The sequence below is a fragment of the Pteronotus mesoamericanus genome, unplaced genomic scaffold (assembly GCF_021234165.1).
Source record: "Pteronotus mesoamericanus isolate MK-2021 breed Mesoamerican mustached bat unplaced genomic scaffold, CSHL_Meso_final contig_90, whole genome shotgun sequence".
Taxonomy (NCBI): domain Eukaryota; kingdom Metazoa; phylum Chordata; class Mammalia; order Chiroptera; family Mormoopidae; genus Pteronotus; species Pteronotus mesoamericanus.
In genome coordinates, this window is record NW_026555277.1 from 344196 (window position 1) to 361482 (window position 17287).

A 17287-nucleotide genomic window follows, 5' to 3' on the forward strand; every position below is an offset into this window, starting at 1 on the left:
TACGTCCCTTTCAGGGCGCTGCGTGCGCTTGCCTCCCTGATACACACACGGTGACTTGCACCGTAGAGTGACCCCAGGATTCCAAAACACGTTCAGTTTAGGGGATGCGGTAAATGCTGCAGGAAGCCAATGAATGGATTGGGTCTCAGCCCCCTTTGGTGACAAGAATCCGAGTGGCTGTGCAGTGTGCCCTCCTGGGGACACTGGCAGGCCCTGCTGTGTGGGGTGAACGCGTTGGGAGGCCGTTCTCTGTGGCGTTTCCGGGGGCCGCGGGGCGTCTTTTCAAGGATTTCTGAATTACAAAGGGCCTTGGAAACTAGAGTCAATGTAGTGAACATTTTAAAAATAAATAAATTACTGATATAACGGATGTAAACTAATCATATAAAGGCAAAATATTCTTTTTTGTTGTTATTGTTTTTTGTCTTATGAAAGGAGGCAGTTCCTTGTTACGGCTGTAATAAATTCACATAAACTTCGCAGCCTAAAGCAACCCAAATTTTTATTTTACATTTCTAAAGATCAGACATCTGATGCAAGTCTCACTGGTCTAAAATCAAAGTGCCCACAGGGCTTTGTTCTTTTCTGGAGGCTGTGAGAAGGAATTTATTTTTAACCTCTTCTAGCTCCAAGGGCTGCCCACATTTCTTGACTCATTGCTTTCTGCTCTCGTCTTCAAAGACGGCCAGGTTACACCTTTCTGGTCATATTCCATAGACATAAATCCCTCAGTCTACAGCAGGAAAAATTTTATTTTTTTATTTGTAAGACCTATCTAAACTGATGAGTGCCACCCAGACTATATAGAGTAATCTCCCCATCTCAAGACCATTAACTTAATCACATTTTCAAAGTCGCCTTCTCCATGTAAAGAAACAGAATACAGGTTCCAGGAATCACACATGGACAGCTCTGTTTCATTTGGTATAAAATTCTCAAGCACCGAATGGGTCTCCCATGCGTGTCATGGGGATTTGCTCCCTTAGACAAAAGGCTCCTCCACAGATTTTTCCCTATATATTCACATACCTATTTTTGGCTTCCGCTGAGATGGCTGAGGGCATCTGTGAGCCACATACATAATCTCATCAAAGAACCTTTCTGTGACGGAATACTCTGATCTTTCACTGCTTCTGAGGTTCTAGCAAAAAGTCATTAAGCCACATTCTTGGCCGTTCTGTAGAGCACACTTGCCTGACAGGGAATATCAATTTTAGAATCATTTTTCAAGCCAAGTAAGCTAAAAATAATTTAAATCATCAAGTCCTGATTCCTTTTTGTTGAGCAGTTCTCTCCTCAATTTACCTTATTTCCCTGTCATTTTACGGTAAGCAGCAACAAAAAAACAGCTGCATCTTCATCATCTAGAAATCTCCTTAGTGTATATTCAGGAAGTTCTGTTTCCCACTTATCTGCAGGAAAGGATTTGGCTAACTTTTCTGTCAGTGTATAGTAAGGGTCTTCTTTCTCCAGTTTCCAAAAACTCTTTCCTTATTTCCTTCTGAGACCTCACCAGTCACACCATTAACCTGCATAGTCCTACATATTTCTGCTGTTCAGGATGATCTACATTTTCTCTGAGACAATGCAGGTTTTCTCTCCCATAGTCTTCCCTCCTGAGTCTTCTCTAGGTTTAGCATCCACATTTCTACTCACAAATTGCTCAAGGTAATCCAGGATTTTTGTATCATCCTACTTAAAATGAATTCTTCCAGCCTCTGGCCACTGTCCAACACCACTGCCTCATTTTTAGGAATGTTTTGTATCCATAAGCCACTTAAAGAACCAAAATCTCTATTATTTCCATATTGCTGACCTAATAATCACTACAAATAGTGGATTAAAAAAACACAAATTTATCATCTCACAATTAATGTCAGTTGGAATTCTGACATGGCCTCACTGGGCTAAAATCAAGTTTTTAGCAGATCTTCATTCTTTTCTGGAGGCTGTCGGGGACACTCTGCTTCCTTGATTGTTCCTGCTCCTTAAGGTCACGGGCATCCCCTAGTCCCTCCTCCATCTTCAGAGCCAGCGCTGCTGCGTCTCTCTGGCCATCCCTCTACACTCACTGCTTCCTCTCTCCACAGCCAAGAAAGAGTCTCTACTTTTTAAGGCCTATAGGAGTATATTGGGGCTACCCAGGTAACCCAGGATAATCTCCCCCATCTCAAGGCCCCTGGTTTAATTACATCTGTAAAGTCCACTTGCCATGTGAGGTAACAGATTACAGGTTCCAGAGACTGGGACACAGACATCTTTAAGGAGCCATTGTTCTACCTACTGCAATGTTGTAAATAATGATGATGATGAAACTCTGGTATTTAAAACTCATCTTTCACATTAAAAGCAAGTATAATCTTATTCACTCTTACTTCTTTTTCTCGTGGCTTTTTGTAAAGTAGGGTTTTTTCCAAGATCCACAGGACCTAGAAAATAACAAATGGTGATGAGAAAACAGAAATGACTAAGTAAAATTAATTAATAATTAATGCTGTAGGAGGCTTGAGTTTATACAATGTTTGATTTCTTGATTCTCTCTACGTTCTAAAGGAAACTGAAAACCTACTGATTTGAGAAGTAGGAGTCCAGAACTTTAAAAACACCTTAAATACCTCTGTACTTCAGTTTATGCAGGAATAACAAAAGGTATTGGTCTTAAGATTTTTGTGAGATGTCAGTGCCCTCTCAGCTGGGTCCCCAAAAAGGAGAGCAACTACATTAATTGTTTTCAATGTCCACAGGATTTGGAAGCAAAGGAAAATGCAGCTGGTAATCTATAACCAATCACATTGTAAATTTTGTAACTCCTCACATTGTTGAAGGATTTAGAACATAAAGACTTGATGACGATCATTTCTGTCTCTTCTTATCTAAAGGAAAGAGATCATTATGAAATGAAGCAAAGACTCACAACAATCTTTTAGCCCATATGCAGAATCAAAGAAGTTTTGAAAACTAACATTATTTTCATAGGTTTGCAGCTAATTTGGAAGCTAACCTGCACTTAGCTGCCGTGAGTCTAGGAAAAATTTTTATGTATCACATGTGGTGTGAAAACATAATTTACAGAAACATTAAAATATTTGAGAACAATTTCTGCCCTAGGTCTTACTGGGGTCTTTTGTAACATACAGGATATAAACCATAGTGTCTTTCTAAAACAATAAAACATTATTATTATTATTTTATATGTGACTTCAGAGGTTTTGAATAAAAGATTTTGGATGTTTGCTAGGAGTCCAGGCTGTTATTTCTGCCCCTTTTGGTAATTTTAGGTGACGTGTAAAGATCCTGAAAAACTCACAGATACAGAGAGCAAACTGATGACCCCCCAACGGTGGGATGGGGGAGCAACAGTTACCTCTGGCCTAACTTTTAGGTTGTTGTAAACATAACTAGGTATGCTTTTTTGCAAAGCCCTGTTCAAATATCACTAGATAGGCCAATGTCATGTTGGGGCCATCTGTCCAAAGCCATGAATGGAACTTGATAGTAATAACCAGAAGTTTTCTTGTCTCAATAACTAAAAATTAATTAGAGTCTATTGAATTTTGAACAGGTTTGTGACGAAGTTGACCCACAGCTGACTGTCCCACTTTCTCTGATCTCTCCAGAACAGGTGCTGCGTGCATGAGCATCGCCATGTGACCCAGCTCCCTGGGGGACGCCAGGTATCTGAATGTGCAATAAGAAGGCACCACTGTCCTGCCAGAGCCATCCTGATAAGCCTGAATTTAAAAGATTCTTTCTTGGCAGGTTTATTGATTTTTCCTTATTGTTTTAAAATTTTTATTGAATTTATTGGAGTAACATTGTTTAATAAAATTGTATAGGTTTCAGGTGTACAATTCTGTAATATATCATCTGCATATTGTATTGTATGTTCACCAACCCAAGTCAAGTCTCCTTCTATCATTATTTATCCCCCCTTTACCCTCTTCTACTTCTCCAGCCTACTTTCCCTCCAGGAATCACTACACTGTTGCCTGTGTCTATGTATGAGGGTTTTTTTTTTTATCGATCCCTTCACCTTTTTCACCCAGCCGCCCACCCCGCTCCCTTCTCACACCTGTCAGTCTGTTCTCTGTATCTATGAGTATCTTCCTATCTCGTCTGTCAGTCGATTTTGTTTTTTGCAGTTTTCAGAGCGGCCACGCGAGAGCAAGGCAGGAACGGGTCCCCCGGGCGGGGGCTGTGCCCAGAGGGGCAGGAGCTCAGACCTCAGCCTCCTGCTGTCCTGGAGCCCAGCGATGGCGGTCCTTACCTTCCACATCAGCCCCACTTCCCACGGCGGGGCTCCCAGCTCCCAGGCGCTGCTCCTCTGCACTGAGCCCCGAAGGCCCTTCAGGACTTCTCACTGCAGAAGGAGCAAATGTCCGTTGAAGGTCTCAGAGTGTGACAAGGAACTCAGAGTGGAAAAAATAGGAAGTTCTGAAAACCCAGGGCTAGCTTGTCCCTCCCTCAGACCTCCGTGATCTGCCTTCTGTAGTCACGTGACCTGCAGGTCAGTATTCTTTTGCTTACTGTCCCCTGAGCCTGGGGTGGAGATTCTTCACTCTCAGTGGCTCCTCTGCGTTCTCTGGGCCCTCCGCATTCTGCACTGCGTTCTCTTTCTTCCCTTACATGCAGCTGTCTGGACTTGTGTTTGGGTGTCGTTGCATTAATTATAAGCTCTGCTTCTCTCCCAAGGTGGTCTTACAAATCTGCCACTGAAGAAGGCGGGTCTGTCACTTGGCTGCTTCCCAGAATGTCTTTGTGAAATAGAGCCCCACCCCTTCCCCTCCTGAATTCTGTTGTGTTCCAGTCACTGACCTCTTTGGGTTTATTTGTCATAGTCATTAACCTAATTAATATAAAAGGTAAAATACAAACTATCTTAAATTAATGCAAATTTGTATTTTACTATAAAAGATACAGCAAAGAATAAGAAGGAATCTTTTGTAGAAAACATTGCTGATTGGTAACCATGAAAAGTTCTTATTTGCTCTTACCTCTTTTGGAAAGTCTCTTTCCAGATATAGGTGACCTTCGTAAGTCCACGGACTCTATAAAGTAAGAGGGAGAAAACAGTTATTTGTTTGCAATGGTCTTACATAGTCTATGGCAACTCACACAGTAGGTAGGGTTTATGACAATCTCAACGCTGAGATGAGCATTTTCCTCTTTCCTTCAACTGAAGCCAGTTCTGGTGCCCAGGGGCACAATGCTGGGCTCCTGCCCTGCCCTCCCCTTTACTCTGCATGTGAATTTGTAACTGATCTTCAAACGTTACCATCTCCAGTGTCCTCAACTATAATGCTAGGATAACCTGGGTACCTTATCCCCTGTTAAGGTTTTTGTGAAAAAAAAAAAAAAATTGAACCTTTATTCACAAAAACCCTGTGAAAAATCAAAAAGTAAACCACTAGTTTAAGTATCATTTGGATTTAAGAGTGTTGGTCTGAGCCAATTTTTCCTTAATTATTCAGCACAAATTTTTAAATACCAGCACAAATTATTCTTTGAAGATATTTTAAGTTTGGTAGTAATGACAATATTGTCAACAAATACAGAAATTCTGTGCTCGCTCTGCTCTGCATAATATAAAGAATGTTTGTAGAGACTACACCTATTATTTCAACTCTTCGGTGTTAATAGACATGATAGTATATGTAGTAAGACTACTCTTTACTAGTGTAGTGTATTATTGCTACACTTAATATATCAATTGATTGGGCTCATGTAATTAAACAACAGTTTATAATGCCTCTTGCTTACTTCTATTGTCCAATAGAGTCAGAGAAGTTAAATGCTCAAAATGGTGCCATAGAAGTAATTGAATCAATATACACAGAGAATGTCAGAATAAGATTCACCAGCAATACAGACTCTACATTTAGAGTCTGAATTTTTGTTGTCTGGAAATACAATCTTAATATTCTCATCTGGTGCAATTCAGAGTCATGAACAGGTGGCTTCCTGGGTCCCTCCTCCTTTGCTTGATTCTAAGGAGTCAAGGTTATCGATCACTGCACAAAGGAAATGTGTTCTTCAGGTGTCTCAATGTGTGACCAAGGAGACAATTCAGCAGGAAATTCCCTAATAAAGCTTGGAAACATCTTGCAAAACCCATGTGTCATGGCCTATAATTAGACCACTTGGTCTGTCCTCTAAGTCACCTGCCTTGTAGGTTAGTGATGCTCCATTCCCTGTCCCCAGAGCAGAGGCCAGTCACTGGCAAGGGGCCCTTCTGTTACCTATTAAGCTAGAAAGATAGATCAGAAAGTTTACATAAAACCTAATTTTAAAAAAGGAGTCTAATTATTTGTATTTTAATATTATTTCTTAGTTCTAAATTAAGTTATTGGGGTGATATTGTTTCACAAAACTCTACAGGCTTTAAGTGTACAACTCAATAAAATGTCATCTGAACACAGCACTGTGCACGCACCACCCCAAGCAAAGCCTCTTTCTTCACTTTCCTTTTGGTTCAGCCCATTTTGGCTAATTGTGCCTGTTACTGGTAAAGGCAAAAGTATCTCTCTATATCTCTCCTTGTCTTCATGTTTAGTTTTTTCCATCCCCTTTCATGAATATCTTGGGTTGAATCACTTCCCTTTTCTTTAACTCTTACCCTCATCCCTCCCTCCCTCTGAATACAGAAATATACCCTCTGACATCAATGCATTAATTTACCTTTTCTGTTTTAGATATTTTTCCAATTACTGGGGACATTTTTCTGCTGAACTTGTTGCATAAGGCACGAGTTCTCTCCCCTTCCTACTTGTAGCCAAGGTCACCAGGCGGCCTCCCTGGGCCCTGTGACGCGTCCCAGACCCTCGACAGGTACCGCGGTTCCCCTCACACACTCTTTCAGTCAGCCCTGCCTGTTCGTCAGACTGCTGGTTGCATTGCGGTCGGTCCTTTTTTTTTTCCTTTCAATGTCACTGGTTATATTTTTCTTGTTTGTTTTGTTCATTAGGTTCCACTCTTAGGTGAGATTGTATGGTATTTGTTTTTCATTGCCTGGCTTATTTGGCTTAGCATAATGCTCTCCAGTTGCATCCATGCTGTTGCAAAGGGTAGTAGCTCTTTCTTTCTTTTTACTGCATAATAATTTCTCCTGTCTTATTTCTGTTTCTTAATTATTTTTGTGATCCACGAATGCCTCTTCTATATCAGTTTTGTCTTTCTTTATATTTTCCTCTTCCCTAGCATTCCAATCATCGCCACAGCCTCCCCATGCCTTCACCCACAATAGGGTTCTTCCGCCTGCTGATTCCCCTCCACACGCATCAGTCCCAACCACTCAGTCTTACCTGCTCGATAAGACTCTTGGGCACGTTGTTCATTTGCTTGTTGGCTTTCTAGTTCATTGTTGCCACTGGTTATACCTGTTTCCTTCTTATTGATCTGTTCTTTTTCACATAGGTACTCTGAGAGTTCATTTTCAGGTATGGCTGTACCTAAACCACATTTTGATTTATAGATATTTTATGTGCTTCCTGCATCAATCGAGGTCCCACAGGAAAATACAAAGCTTTAGAAGCTTTTAGAACCCAGGGAATTTAACCCAAGGAATTAGTTATACAGCTGATGGAAGAGCTGAGAAGTCCAAATGGAAGAATGTGGCAACCCAAAGATGGTCAACAAGAAGCTATGGGAGGGACCAAGAGGGAGGTGGTGTGCCAAGGTCGCTGCGTAGGTACAAGCTGGGCCAAGTCTGCTCTACTTGGTGGGAGGAACAGCCATAGGAGATGCAGCTACAGCCAGAACTGCTGCCCAAGTCAGTGAATGGGAAACACCAGGCTTCTCCCTTGTGCCCACTCTCAGTCTCTTGCTAGTGTCTCCCAGGTTAGGAACCCAGCAGGAAGCAGGAGCAAGGGGGCTGGCAAGCAAGCCTGCAGGAGTCTGTGGCCAGGGTTAGAGGGCAGAGCAGGGCAACATGAACAAGGAATGAATCCCTGAGTAAACCACCCAGGGTCTGTGCACCCTCTTCCTCATGGTGAACCTCCTCTGCTGATGACTCATTCCATTGACCCCTCCCACTCTGTTCCCACAATCTCAACAGTGTATAAATGGATAAACATTTTTTCAGGGCACTTGCATATTTATCATTTACTGCCCTTTTTCTAAGCAAAGTAATGTATGTAAAGATGACTTAAAAATTAATTCCCTCAATTTTAAAATAGATTGTATGTTGGGGGACATGATTTGTGTCACATCCACAGTTCCTTGGAGCCCCCTCTTGGGGAGTGTCGGGTGAATGAGACACGGCCTTTTCCTCACCTGTGCATGCCACAGTCAACAGTCCCTGCTCTTGGACACATTTATTCGTTGTTTGTTATGCATTATTTGGGTTATAATGTCATGGCCTCCTACCCATCCTCTCCCCTCGTCCCCCACACACTTTGAATCCCTTCTCTGCTCATAACTAGTCACAATTTCTTCCTCTTTCTGCTTCCTGTACCACCAGCAGCACCGGTAGATGAACTACTAATAATATGGACTGATGCATGTTGGGTGCATGTTAAGTATTACCTTTTAGCCTTATGTGATCTGCTGAAAGTAGAATGGTGCTTTCGAAAATCACTTTGTAAGGTATTTTTCTTTTATAAAAATGTACTACTGTAGAACATCCTTTATTAAATGACATACCCCACAGAAGCTACAGAATTACACCTTCCATGGGCAGGAAGTTCCCTGAGCCTCCTCTATGTCACTCACTTCCAAAGGAGAGTCAGGGAATAAAGACATGAAATTTATTATACACTGGTGTGACATAAAGATGGGGCACCTGTGCCCCTCAATTTATTTTCCTGGGCCTGAGGTTGGTATCGCTTTAATCACTGCTCCACAGCCTCGGAGAAAATTAAATCCACCATGGACAACTGTGAGGAAAAAATCCCACGGTTCACTGCAGTGGTGAGTAGCTTAGACTCTGGCCCATGGACAAATAATAATTATCTTTAAACATAATTATGTGAAAAAATGCATGGAAGACTGATGAAGACCCAGGCATGACTGTGAATGTGTTACATACATAACTTGTTTAAAATCCATCCATCACCCTGTGAGGTAGGTGCTATCACCACCTCCATTTTACAGATGCTGAAACTGAGGGACAAACATGAGACGTTCCTTTCCCAAGGTCTCAGGGCAGAATTGGGAACCAGCGGTGGCTCACCGGACCCCCTGCTCTGACACTGCCCTGCATCTCAGTGGCTGAACTTGCACAAGGAGCCCAAGTCTCGAAGCTGATCCTTTGTCCTCTGCAAAACCCAAATGACATGCCAGCATCTTAAGCATTTAAGAAGATTAAATAAAACATTGCCTGTATTACTACAAGTGGTAGGGTGACTGGTCAGAAAATTAACTTTTCAGGGTTAATGTCTTAAATTTATCATATTTTAAATATTTTAGTAACTTTAGTAAGGGAAGGTCAAGAGTTGTAAACAGTGGTCATTGGTTGCTAAAGGACCAAGTGTTCGTTCAGAGGCCCTTCTGGTGTTTCTAGAGCAACTCCTGGCCCAGCCGCCCTGAGGATGATGGGAGAGGGTTTGCACGGGAGGCACATGGTCCTGTGTAAAGGATTCAACAGGCGAGGGACTCTCCCTCCAAGGCACACAGTCATCACCGCTGCCCTCTCTCCTGCAGTGCTGGCCAACGCTGGATGTGACGCCAAACAGCGGAGGCTGCAGCCTGTTTCAAGCACCACTGACACAGATGCCATGAAGCCAGGCACACGGACAAGAGGGCCCAGAGATGCAGCAGTTGGCAGCAAGCGCACGTGAGAGGGAGAGGGCCACCCCTCCCAAGCACCGCAGTGTATGAGGCTCTGTTATCCACATCTCTGGAGTCACTGCACATGCCCAGATGGACAATTCCGGGCAACCTGTACTAAAAAGGAGCAGCCCCCGCACCACAGCCCATGCCAGAACGGGGCAAGAGCAGCAACGGAGCACGGAGCGGCCAGAAGGAACTGACCTTTGTAATCGGACAGATCTGGGAAGAGCCAGGATATGCTTTGATGGGCGTTGTCACCAGTTCCTGAAAGAAGAAATTGGAACCTTATACCAGAAATCGAAGCCTGGGCTGTGCCATTCTCCTCCGGCCCATTTTAGTCTTTACAACGTAGAGCTGACAACCCCCCTTCCCCAGGTATCAGTGCAGAGCGGCCCCCTGGCCTCAGTCAGGCCATCCCACTCTGTCATCCCTGAGCCCCTCGGTAACTAGCGGTGGCTTGTCTTGTCAGCCACAGCCACAGGGGACCTGTTTCAGTCCCTGGCGCTACCCCAGATGGGTGGTCTTACTGGGCTCCCCACCCCCCTTCACACACACCCTCCCCCTGCACGTCTGTCCACTCTGCTTTCTGGGCCTGTCATCAGGATTCAGGGTCGGATTTTCCTTCACTTCCTCCAGCTCTTGGTATCCATCTTTCTGTATCTTTCTTTCTGCATTTATTTCCCTATAGTTGTCTCAAGTTTCTGTCCTTTCTATGAGAAAATCTGGGTATGTACAGAGTTTAGAACATGGGCTCTGGGTTCAGAATGCCTGGGTTCTTCCTGCTCGTTTGACCCCAAGCCAACTACACACATGGTCTCACTACCTTTCAGTCTCTTTTTCTGCCAATGGGCAGAGAGTGATACCAGCCACCAAGGGCAGCTGCGAGCACTGAGCCCACAGCTGCCAGACTAAATGTTCACTGAATGAGCTCCTAATAATATGGTTGTTTTATTGTGTCCTTTACCCTTTCCCCCCATCTTTCATTTCTCTTCCTTCTCTCTCTCAAAACACTCGCATCTTCTCCTCCACACCTCACAACTTCCTCTCTTCTCTCTTTATGTGACTGCCCATCTCCTTCAATATTTCTGCATTGAACAACATCTCTGGCAATTAATCAGTTCCTTTATCTGCCATTAGTAAGGGTCTGCTCTTTGATGTTGACCTTGGGCCCATAATTCTTAGCCCTACTCAACTTCACACTTATCTTCTCCTACTTGGGTCTTTCTAAATCACAACTTTTTCCAGGTTAGCATGGTCTTTAAGTCTAGTTTATTGACTAGATTCTTGTTTCATTTTATTGGTTTTTGGGCCCATGGTCTCTTGTCACAGCAGCTCCTCCAGAATGGCCCCGGGTCAGATTATCATACAAGTACCCCTCCTTGCCTTCTCCAGGTTTCTCAGCAGTTCTTCCTTGATTCCCCAAATCCACTCAGAACTCAGGCCCAACCACCTTTCCCTTTTACTCTTTGCAGAAAAAAATCAGGTTTTGTCTGGTTGCAATCACCTTGTTCAAGGCTCAGCTGGGTAATATGGTTCTTTGTGCTCTTTTCTCCATTTGCTTGGTGACAAATTTTCCTTTGGATCACTGAAGAGGGGGAGGAAAGAAGTTAGAGATCTGCATCACAGCCCAGGGACATCTTCTCAAATTTGCCCTTTTAGGAATTTTTCAACCTTGAAATGAGGAACTCAGTGAGCCTCAGTCCTCATGGTCAATTTTGGCATCATCCCTGGGACAGAAAAGAGAACTCCCAACAAGGAAGTCCTTGTGCTTCCCACACAGATAGGAGTCACTCAAATGTCAATATAAAAGGATCACAGAAATATCCTGAGCTTGTTATTTATGTAAAAAAATTTTACAGATGGCTGGAAAACCACGTGTCAAGTAAGTAATGGATGTGCAATGTATTTTTCTGACCTGCTCATACTGTAAGAAAAAAAAGAATATTCTTGGGAGAAGAACAATCCTGTAGAGGTCTATGTGTATAAAAGAGAAAGGAAAAAACTTTAAATAAATGGCTGTTCAAGAAAAAGGTGGTGTTAATTGGATCAGGGAAGGTGAGCACTTCACAAAGATACACCAGAGGACACAGGAAGAACGAGAAAGATGTCCAGGGGACCCAGATTGCAGGACAAAGGAAGGACACCTTCTGAAGCTGCCAGCGGGGAGTGAATATTGTGGCACTGGAGGACGTCCCAAGAGGCCTGGACCAGGGCCTGGGAAACTGCCAGAAATGTGAGGTCAGTGCACCAGCCAAGGGCTCCTGCATGTAGGTGACCCAGAAAAGTAATGGGAAGGAAATAAACCAAGAAGCTCAGGATGGGTATCTGGGGAAGAGTTAAAGGAGGAGACTAGGAAGGCAGTGGGCCCACTCTTCCCAGGGCTGACGACAGGTGAATCTTCTGTAGTGATAAACCTGTACTTATAAACCTATAAGCCTGCAGTATCTCTTTAATGCCCAGCAAATAAACATCAAAATTCTTAGCTTTAGATATCCAACATTCCAAAATCTTTTTCAAATGTGTCCCTTTTGATTCAACTCCTACAATCTGCTTCTCACTCTCTGATTGAGAAAAATCTAATTTCTCCTAGTTTTGCAGGTACAAGGGACCCTTTCATGCTCTATACCTTTTCCCACAGCATCTGCACTCCTCAGTTCATATAATCATTTTTCCTGTGAACTCTCCATTGTTATTTGGAGACCTTGGTTGAAATAAATATTTTCCCAGCAAATCAAAACCAAAATTATTGGAAGAACAAAATATGACCAGGAACAGCCATCCAAAAATTACTGGAGGGACAGCTTGAACCACAAGTTCAGACTACAATAAAATATTATAAATTATGACTCTCAAGAAAAAGTGGTGAAGCAATCACTTTCGTGTAGTATCAAACACAGTTTCTGGCAAGGCAATTGGTTTGAGATCATTTGATCAAATTTGTCTAATCCCTGTGGAGAAAGAGCTAATACAACCATGATCCTTGTTTAAGGGCAAGTGTGACCTGGTTAATTTTCTTGTTCATTACTCTGGACCCCTGATGAAGGGGGTCTCTCTTTTCTATGTTACCAGGTCAACACTGGGTTGAGGGTGACAATGACCCATGGCTGGACCCAGGAGGACTCCATGTAAACTACAAGCCACAGCTGGTCTTCCTCCAATGCGGTGATGCTTGTAACTCTGCTGTCCCTCATGGGGCCCCTGAAAGTGATGACTACAGAGTTGTTACAGGAGACACGGACTCCCCTGGGCTGGTGCTGCTGAGCCGGGGGGATCCTGCACCCACAGCTGAGCTGTCACTCGAGGCGGGGAGTGGTCAGCTTGGTGGACTTCTGTGTGGCCACCTGCAAAAAGAGCAGGAACTCATGGTGCCTTACTGAGATGCAGTGGTTCTTGTCAGTTGTCCTTCCGGGTAAATTAGATGCAACAGGGAATATGTTCTGTGAGTTTAAAAAATGCCAATTTAAGCAGACCTCCAAGTGTGTGTTATACCATAGTCATTGGACCAAACCTTTTGAGAAGTCTCATGATATATCTGTTTTCTTAAATACTGTATTGCCACTGACCAGCATTATGTGTGACACATGGCAGACGCTCAGTATATAGTCATCAAAAAAATTGGCCATGGACATTGAAAGGTAAACTATAAACCGAATTACCATCTCTGAAGTCTTTGCAAATTTCATTTAAATCAGGGTAGTTCTTCATGGTGATCTTGCTGAACAAGGTTTCTAGAAGCGACATGTCAAATTTCTCTTCCAGTTCATTGAGAACATCATACACCACTCTTGATACAGGTGACAGGTTTTTGTAATGTTTTTTAAACTCCTTAAAAAATAGTGAATAGGGAAAATATGAATACAGAATTACATGTTACATAAGACATCTAGAAAGTGATTTCATTTTTAATGTATTACGATTTCCCTCCGTATTTCCTCATGTTCAGTTTTAGAATTTTTCTATATTTTTATGGCTACTAAGTAAAATAAGTAAACCTTTCCTCCTAAAAATACCCATTTGTGAATCTGATCTCCTCACCCTCATTTACATTAGAATGAAGAAAGAGAAATTTTGAAGAACAAAAATGGGTTCAAAGTTAAATGGCTTTCATAGCTTGGCCAAATATTTTAACAATTGACTCAGCAGGTGATGGGCTGACGTTCCATTGACTGGACAGCCCTGTCCCTTCCCCAGGACGACTTGGCCTGGAAGGGCTCAGGGAAGCCAGGTGGTCGTTTCCCTTCCTGTGGACTTTGCCATAATGTAAGCCTAGTCATAGGGAAAGAGAAGACTTGCATCTCTGTATCTCCACCTATGTCTTTTGCTAAAATTAACCTAAATTCCAAGATTCCAGAAATACCAAAGGAAATCTTAAAAGTGTTGAAGAGACGGTAACAAGCATCTACGTTCAAATTTGTGCTAATAAGACATTACTTCTCTGTGGATTTTAATGTTCTCAAATCTAAGTATTTAAATTGATATTCACTGAAATGAAATGCTGTGTAAATGATTCCATTAAATATACTAATTAAACTTATTCATCCATTCATTAAAATTATCTCTACTTCCTAGTTTATGCTATATTGCATTTATAACTCCTACAAGGCATATTATACTATACATCTGTGGAACCCGTGGGCTTCAGATCCAGCCTTTCTCCAGGGCTACTCACTTTGACTCTAGGGAGACCACGGAGCACTGTTCCCTCATTCAGAAGGAGGGCTGTCTCCAATGAAGCCTGTTTCTTCTCCCTTTGTACCTTATAGGAACACTTAGAGCAGTACATGAGAAGGTCCCCATTCATAGGAGACCCCTCACTTGCCAAGTTGTGCCCTGACATTTGATTCTAAATTATCAAAACATAACTAATTTGGGGCTGGTTTGCCAGGTTGTGACAAAATTAACTTCCCTTACTTTATACTTTTCATTGGTGATGAATCCACGATCACGAAGAATCTCAAGGAAAGGAAATACTGTTTTTATTGCATCGGAAATCTCGACCTTATGTTTCTTAAAGTGTTGGAATGCAATCTCACACATACGTCTGTAGTCTTCTGCAGACATCCTAGGGAGGAAGGACACCATGGTAAATGGTCATCAAGATTTGAGATGCTTGTGGGGGTTTAACATTTTATACATGAAGGATAGAATGTGAAGAACCAACATGTATAAAGTGAGTGGTCTTGACTAGAGACCGGAATAAATGGAACTGATGCAACCAACAAACATATTATACAAGGAAGCATGGAGGATCAGCAAGACATACATACTGTCTTTTGAACAGACCAAGGTTCAAAACCCTTCTAGGCCCTTGATGGCTGAGCCACTTACGGTGATGCCTCTGTCTCAGTGGTTAAAATCTATATTGCAGGGAAATTGCATTTTCCTTATTGGTAAAATATACATCTCAGGGAAATTAAACAGCTGACAGATGTAAAGCGCTTGTCACAGACACAGTATGTGCTTGGTCACCATTAATCCTTCTGGCTCTTGCCTGGACAAACAAATATCAGGGCACTAGGACTGACTGATAAGCCGTGCTGCTGCTAATAAAAAAAAATAATGATTGATTTTTTCACTATTGCTTGGGGAAAGGCATGTGCTTCATAAATATGTATTGGAAAGTACTTAGCAAATGAGTAGAAATCATAAAAATATGTCAAAGAAAAAAAACTGTCAAAAAAAATAGTTCAAAAAACTATTGAAACTGTCCCGACTGTCCCAGTCAAAGACATGGTAAACACGTCTTCTGCTAAACAAATTTGGAATATTTTTATTAAAAATTCTATTCCACAGAGTATTGGAAGTTCTAGCCACAATAATGAGGAAAGACAAAGAAATAAAAGACATGATGGCAAAGAAAGAAGTACAACTTTTGTTATTGGTAGATGACATGATATTATATTAGAAAACCCTAAAAACACCACCAAAAAACTATTAGAACTAACAATGATGTCAATAAAGGTGAAGGATATGAAATCAATACACAGAAATATGGTGTGTTTCTATAACAAATGATCAGAAGAAGAAATTGAGAAAACAATCCCATTTACAATTGTATCAAAAAGTATAAGATACCTAGGGATAAATTTAACCAAAGACATGAAATACCTTTATTCTGAAAACTATAAGACATGATGAAAGACAATGATGATACAAATAAATGAAAAAACAATTGCTCATGAATGTCCTTACTACCTAAAGTAATATAGAGATTCAGTGCAATCCCTATTAAATTAAATTCTTTTAAGAATTAGAACTAACCCTAAAATTTATATGGAACCACAAAAGACCCCAAAAAGCCAAAGAAATCTTGAGAAGAAACAAAATGAGAAGTATCACAGTCCCTGATATCAAATTATACTATAACACTATAATAATCAAAACAGTATAGGACTGGCAAAGACTAGATATACAGATGAATGGAATAGAATAGAGAACCCTGAAATAAATCCTCACCTATGTGACCAATTAATCTAAGCCAAAGGAGATGAAGATATACAATGGGGTAAAGACAGTCTCTTTAATAATCGGTGTTGACAAAGCTGGACATATACACGTATAAAAATTAAAATTTGAACACTTTCTTATACCACATACAAAAATAAACTCAAAATAGATTAAAGACTTACCTGTGAGACTAGAAACCATAAAACATATACAAGAAAATATAGGCAGTAAACCTTTTAACATCACTCTTAGTAACATCATTTTGGAGATATCTTTTTGAGCAATGGGAAGGAAAATATAAAGAAATGGGACTACATCAAATTAAAAAGTTTTTCACAGTGAAGGAAACCATTAACAGAATGAAAAAACAACTGACTGAATGAATGAAGATATTTGCAAATGATACATCTGAAAAGGATTAATATTTAAAATACATAACAAACTCATACAAGTTAACCCTAAAGAAACAAACAATCCAATTGAAAAATGGGCGAAGAACATGACAAGAGATATTTCTCCAAAGAGGACATGCAGGTGGCCAACAGACATGACAAGGGGCTCGACATCACTGATCACAAAAGAAATGTGATTCAAACCACAATGAGATATCACCTCGCACCCGTTAGAATGGCTATCATCAATAAATCAACATAAATGCAAGTGCTGGCCAGGTGCAGAGATGTATAGTAATGCAGAGACAAACATATTTTAGGAGTATAGATATGATAATGTTCTTTTTTTGCTCTTTTATTAGCTTACTGATTTTCATTCTATTCTCTTGAAAATTATGAAAATAGTAGTCTTGGCTTATACATTTCTAGATGTACATGTTACATTTAAGTATATTTAAGTTACATTTAAGTTAGTTTTTATATAAGCAGAAGCTTCATATCTTATTTTTTAATGTTTTCTTATATGTGCCTCTGCATGAGAGAAATTCTCTGATTGTGAATATTTTAAAATTCTCTGAGAGCTTTTTAAAGTTTTCTGGTGAACTGATATATTTGAATGTTAAGTGACAAATGCCAAAAATGTTGTATCTCAGTTGTCTATGGTGTAAATTATGAAACTT

The 17287-nt window shown here is 41.2% G+C and overlaps 1 protein-coding gene across 1 annotated transcript in view; it reads right to left on the minus strand.

The window, feature by feature from the left end:
- Window positions 1-17287, minus strand: part of LOC129080285 (nuclear body protein SP140-like) — a 33158-nt gene that overhangs the window by 11002 nt on the left and 4869 nt on the right. Inside the window, exons 2-9 of the mRNA XM_054585556.1 lie at window positions 14680-14830; window positions 13425-13593; window positions 11273-11353; window positions 9970-10032; window positions 7302-7448; window positions 4995-5048; window positions 4268-4360; window positions 2376-2429 (exon numbers count right to left, since the gene is read on the minus strand). Coding sequence (XP_054441531.1) covers window positions 2376-2429; window positions 4268-4360; window positions 4995-5048; window positions 7302-7448; window positions 9970-10032; window positions 11273-11353; window positions 13425-13593; window positions 14680-14830 — 812 coding nt within the window. The remainder of the gene's footprint in view (window positions 1-2375; window positions 2430-4267; window positions 4361-4994; window positions 5049-7301; window positions 7449-9969; window positions 10033-11272; window positions 11354-13424; window positions 13594-14679; window positions 14831-17287) is intronic.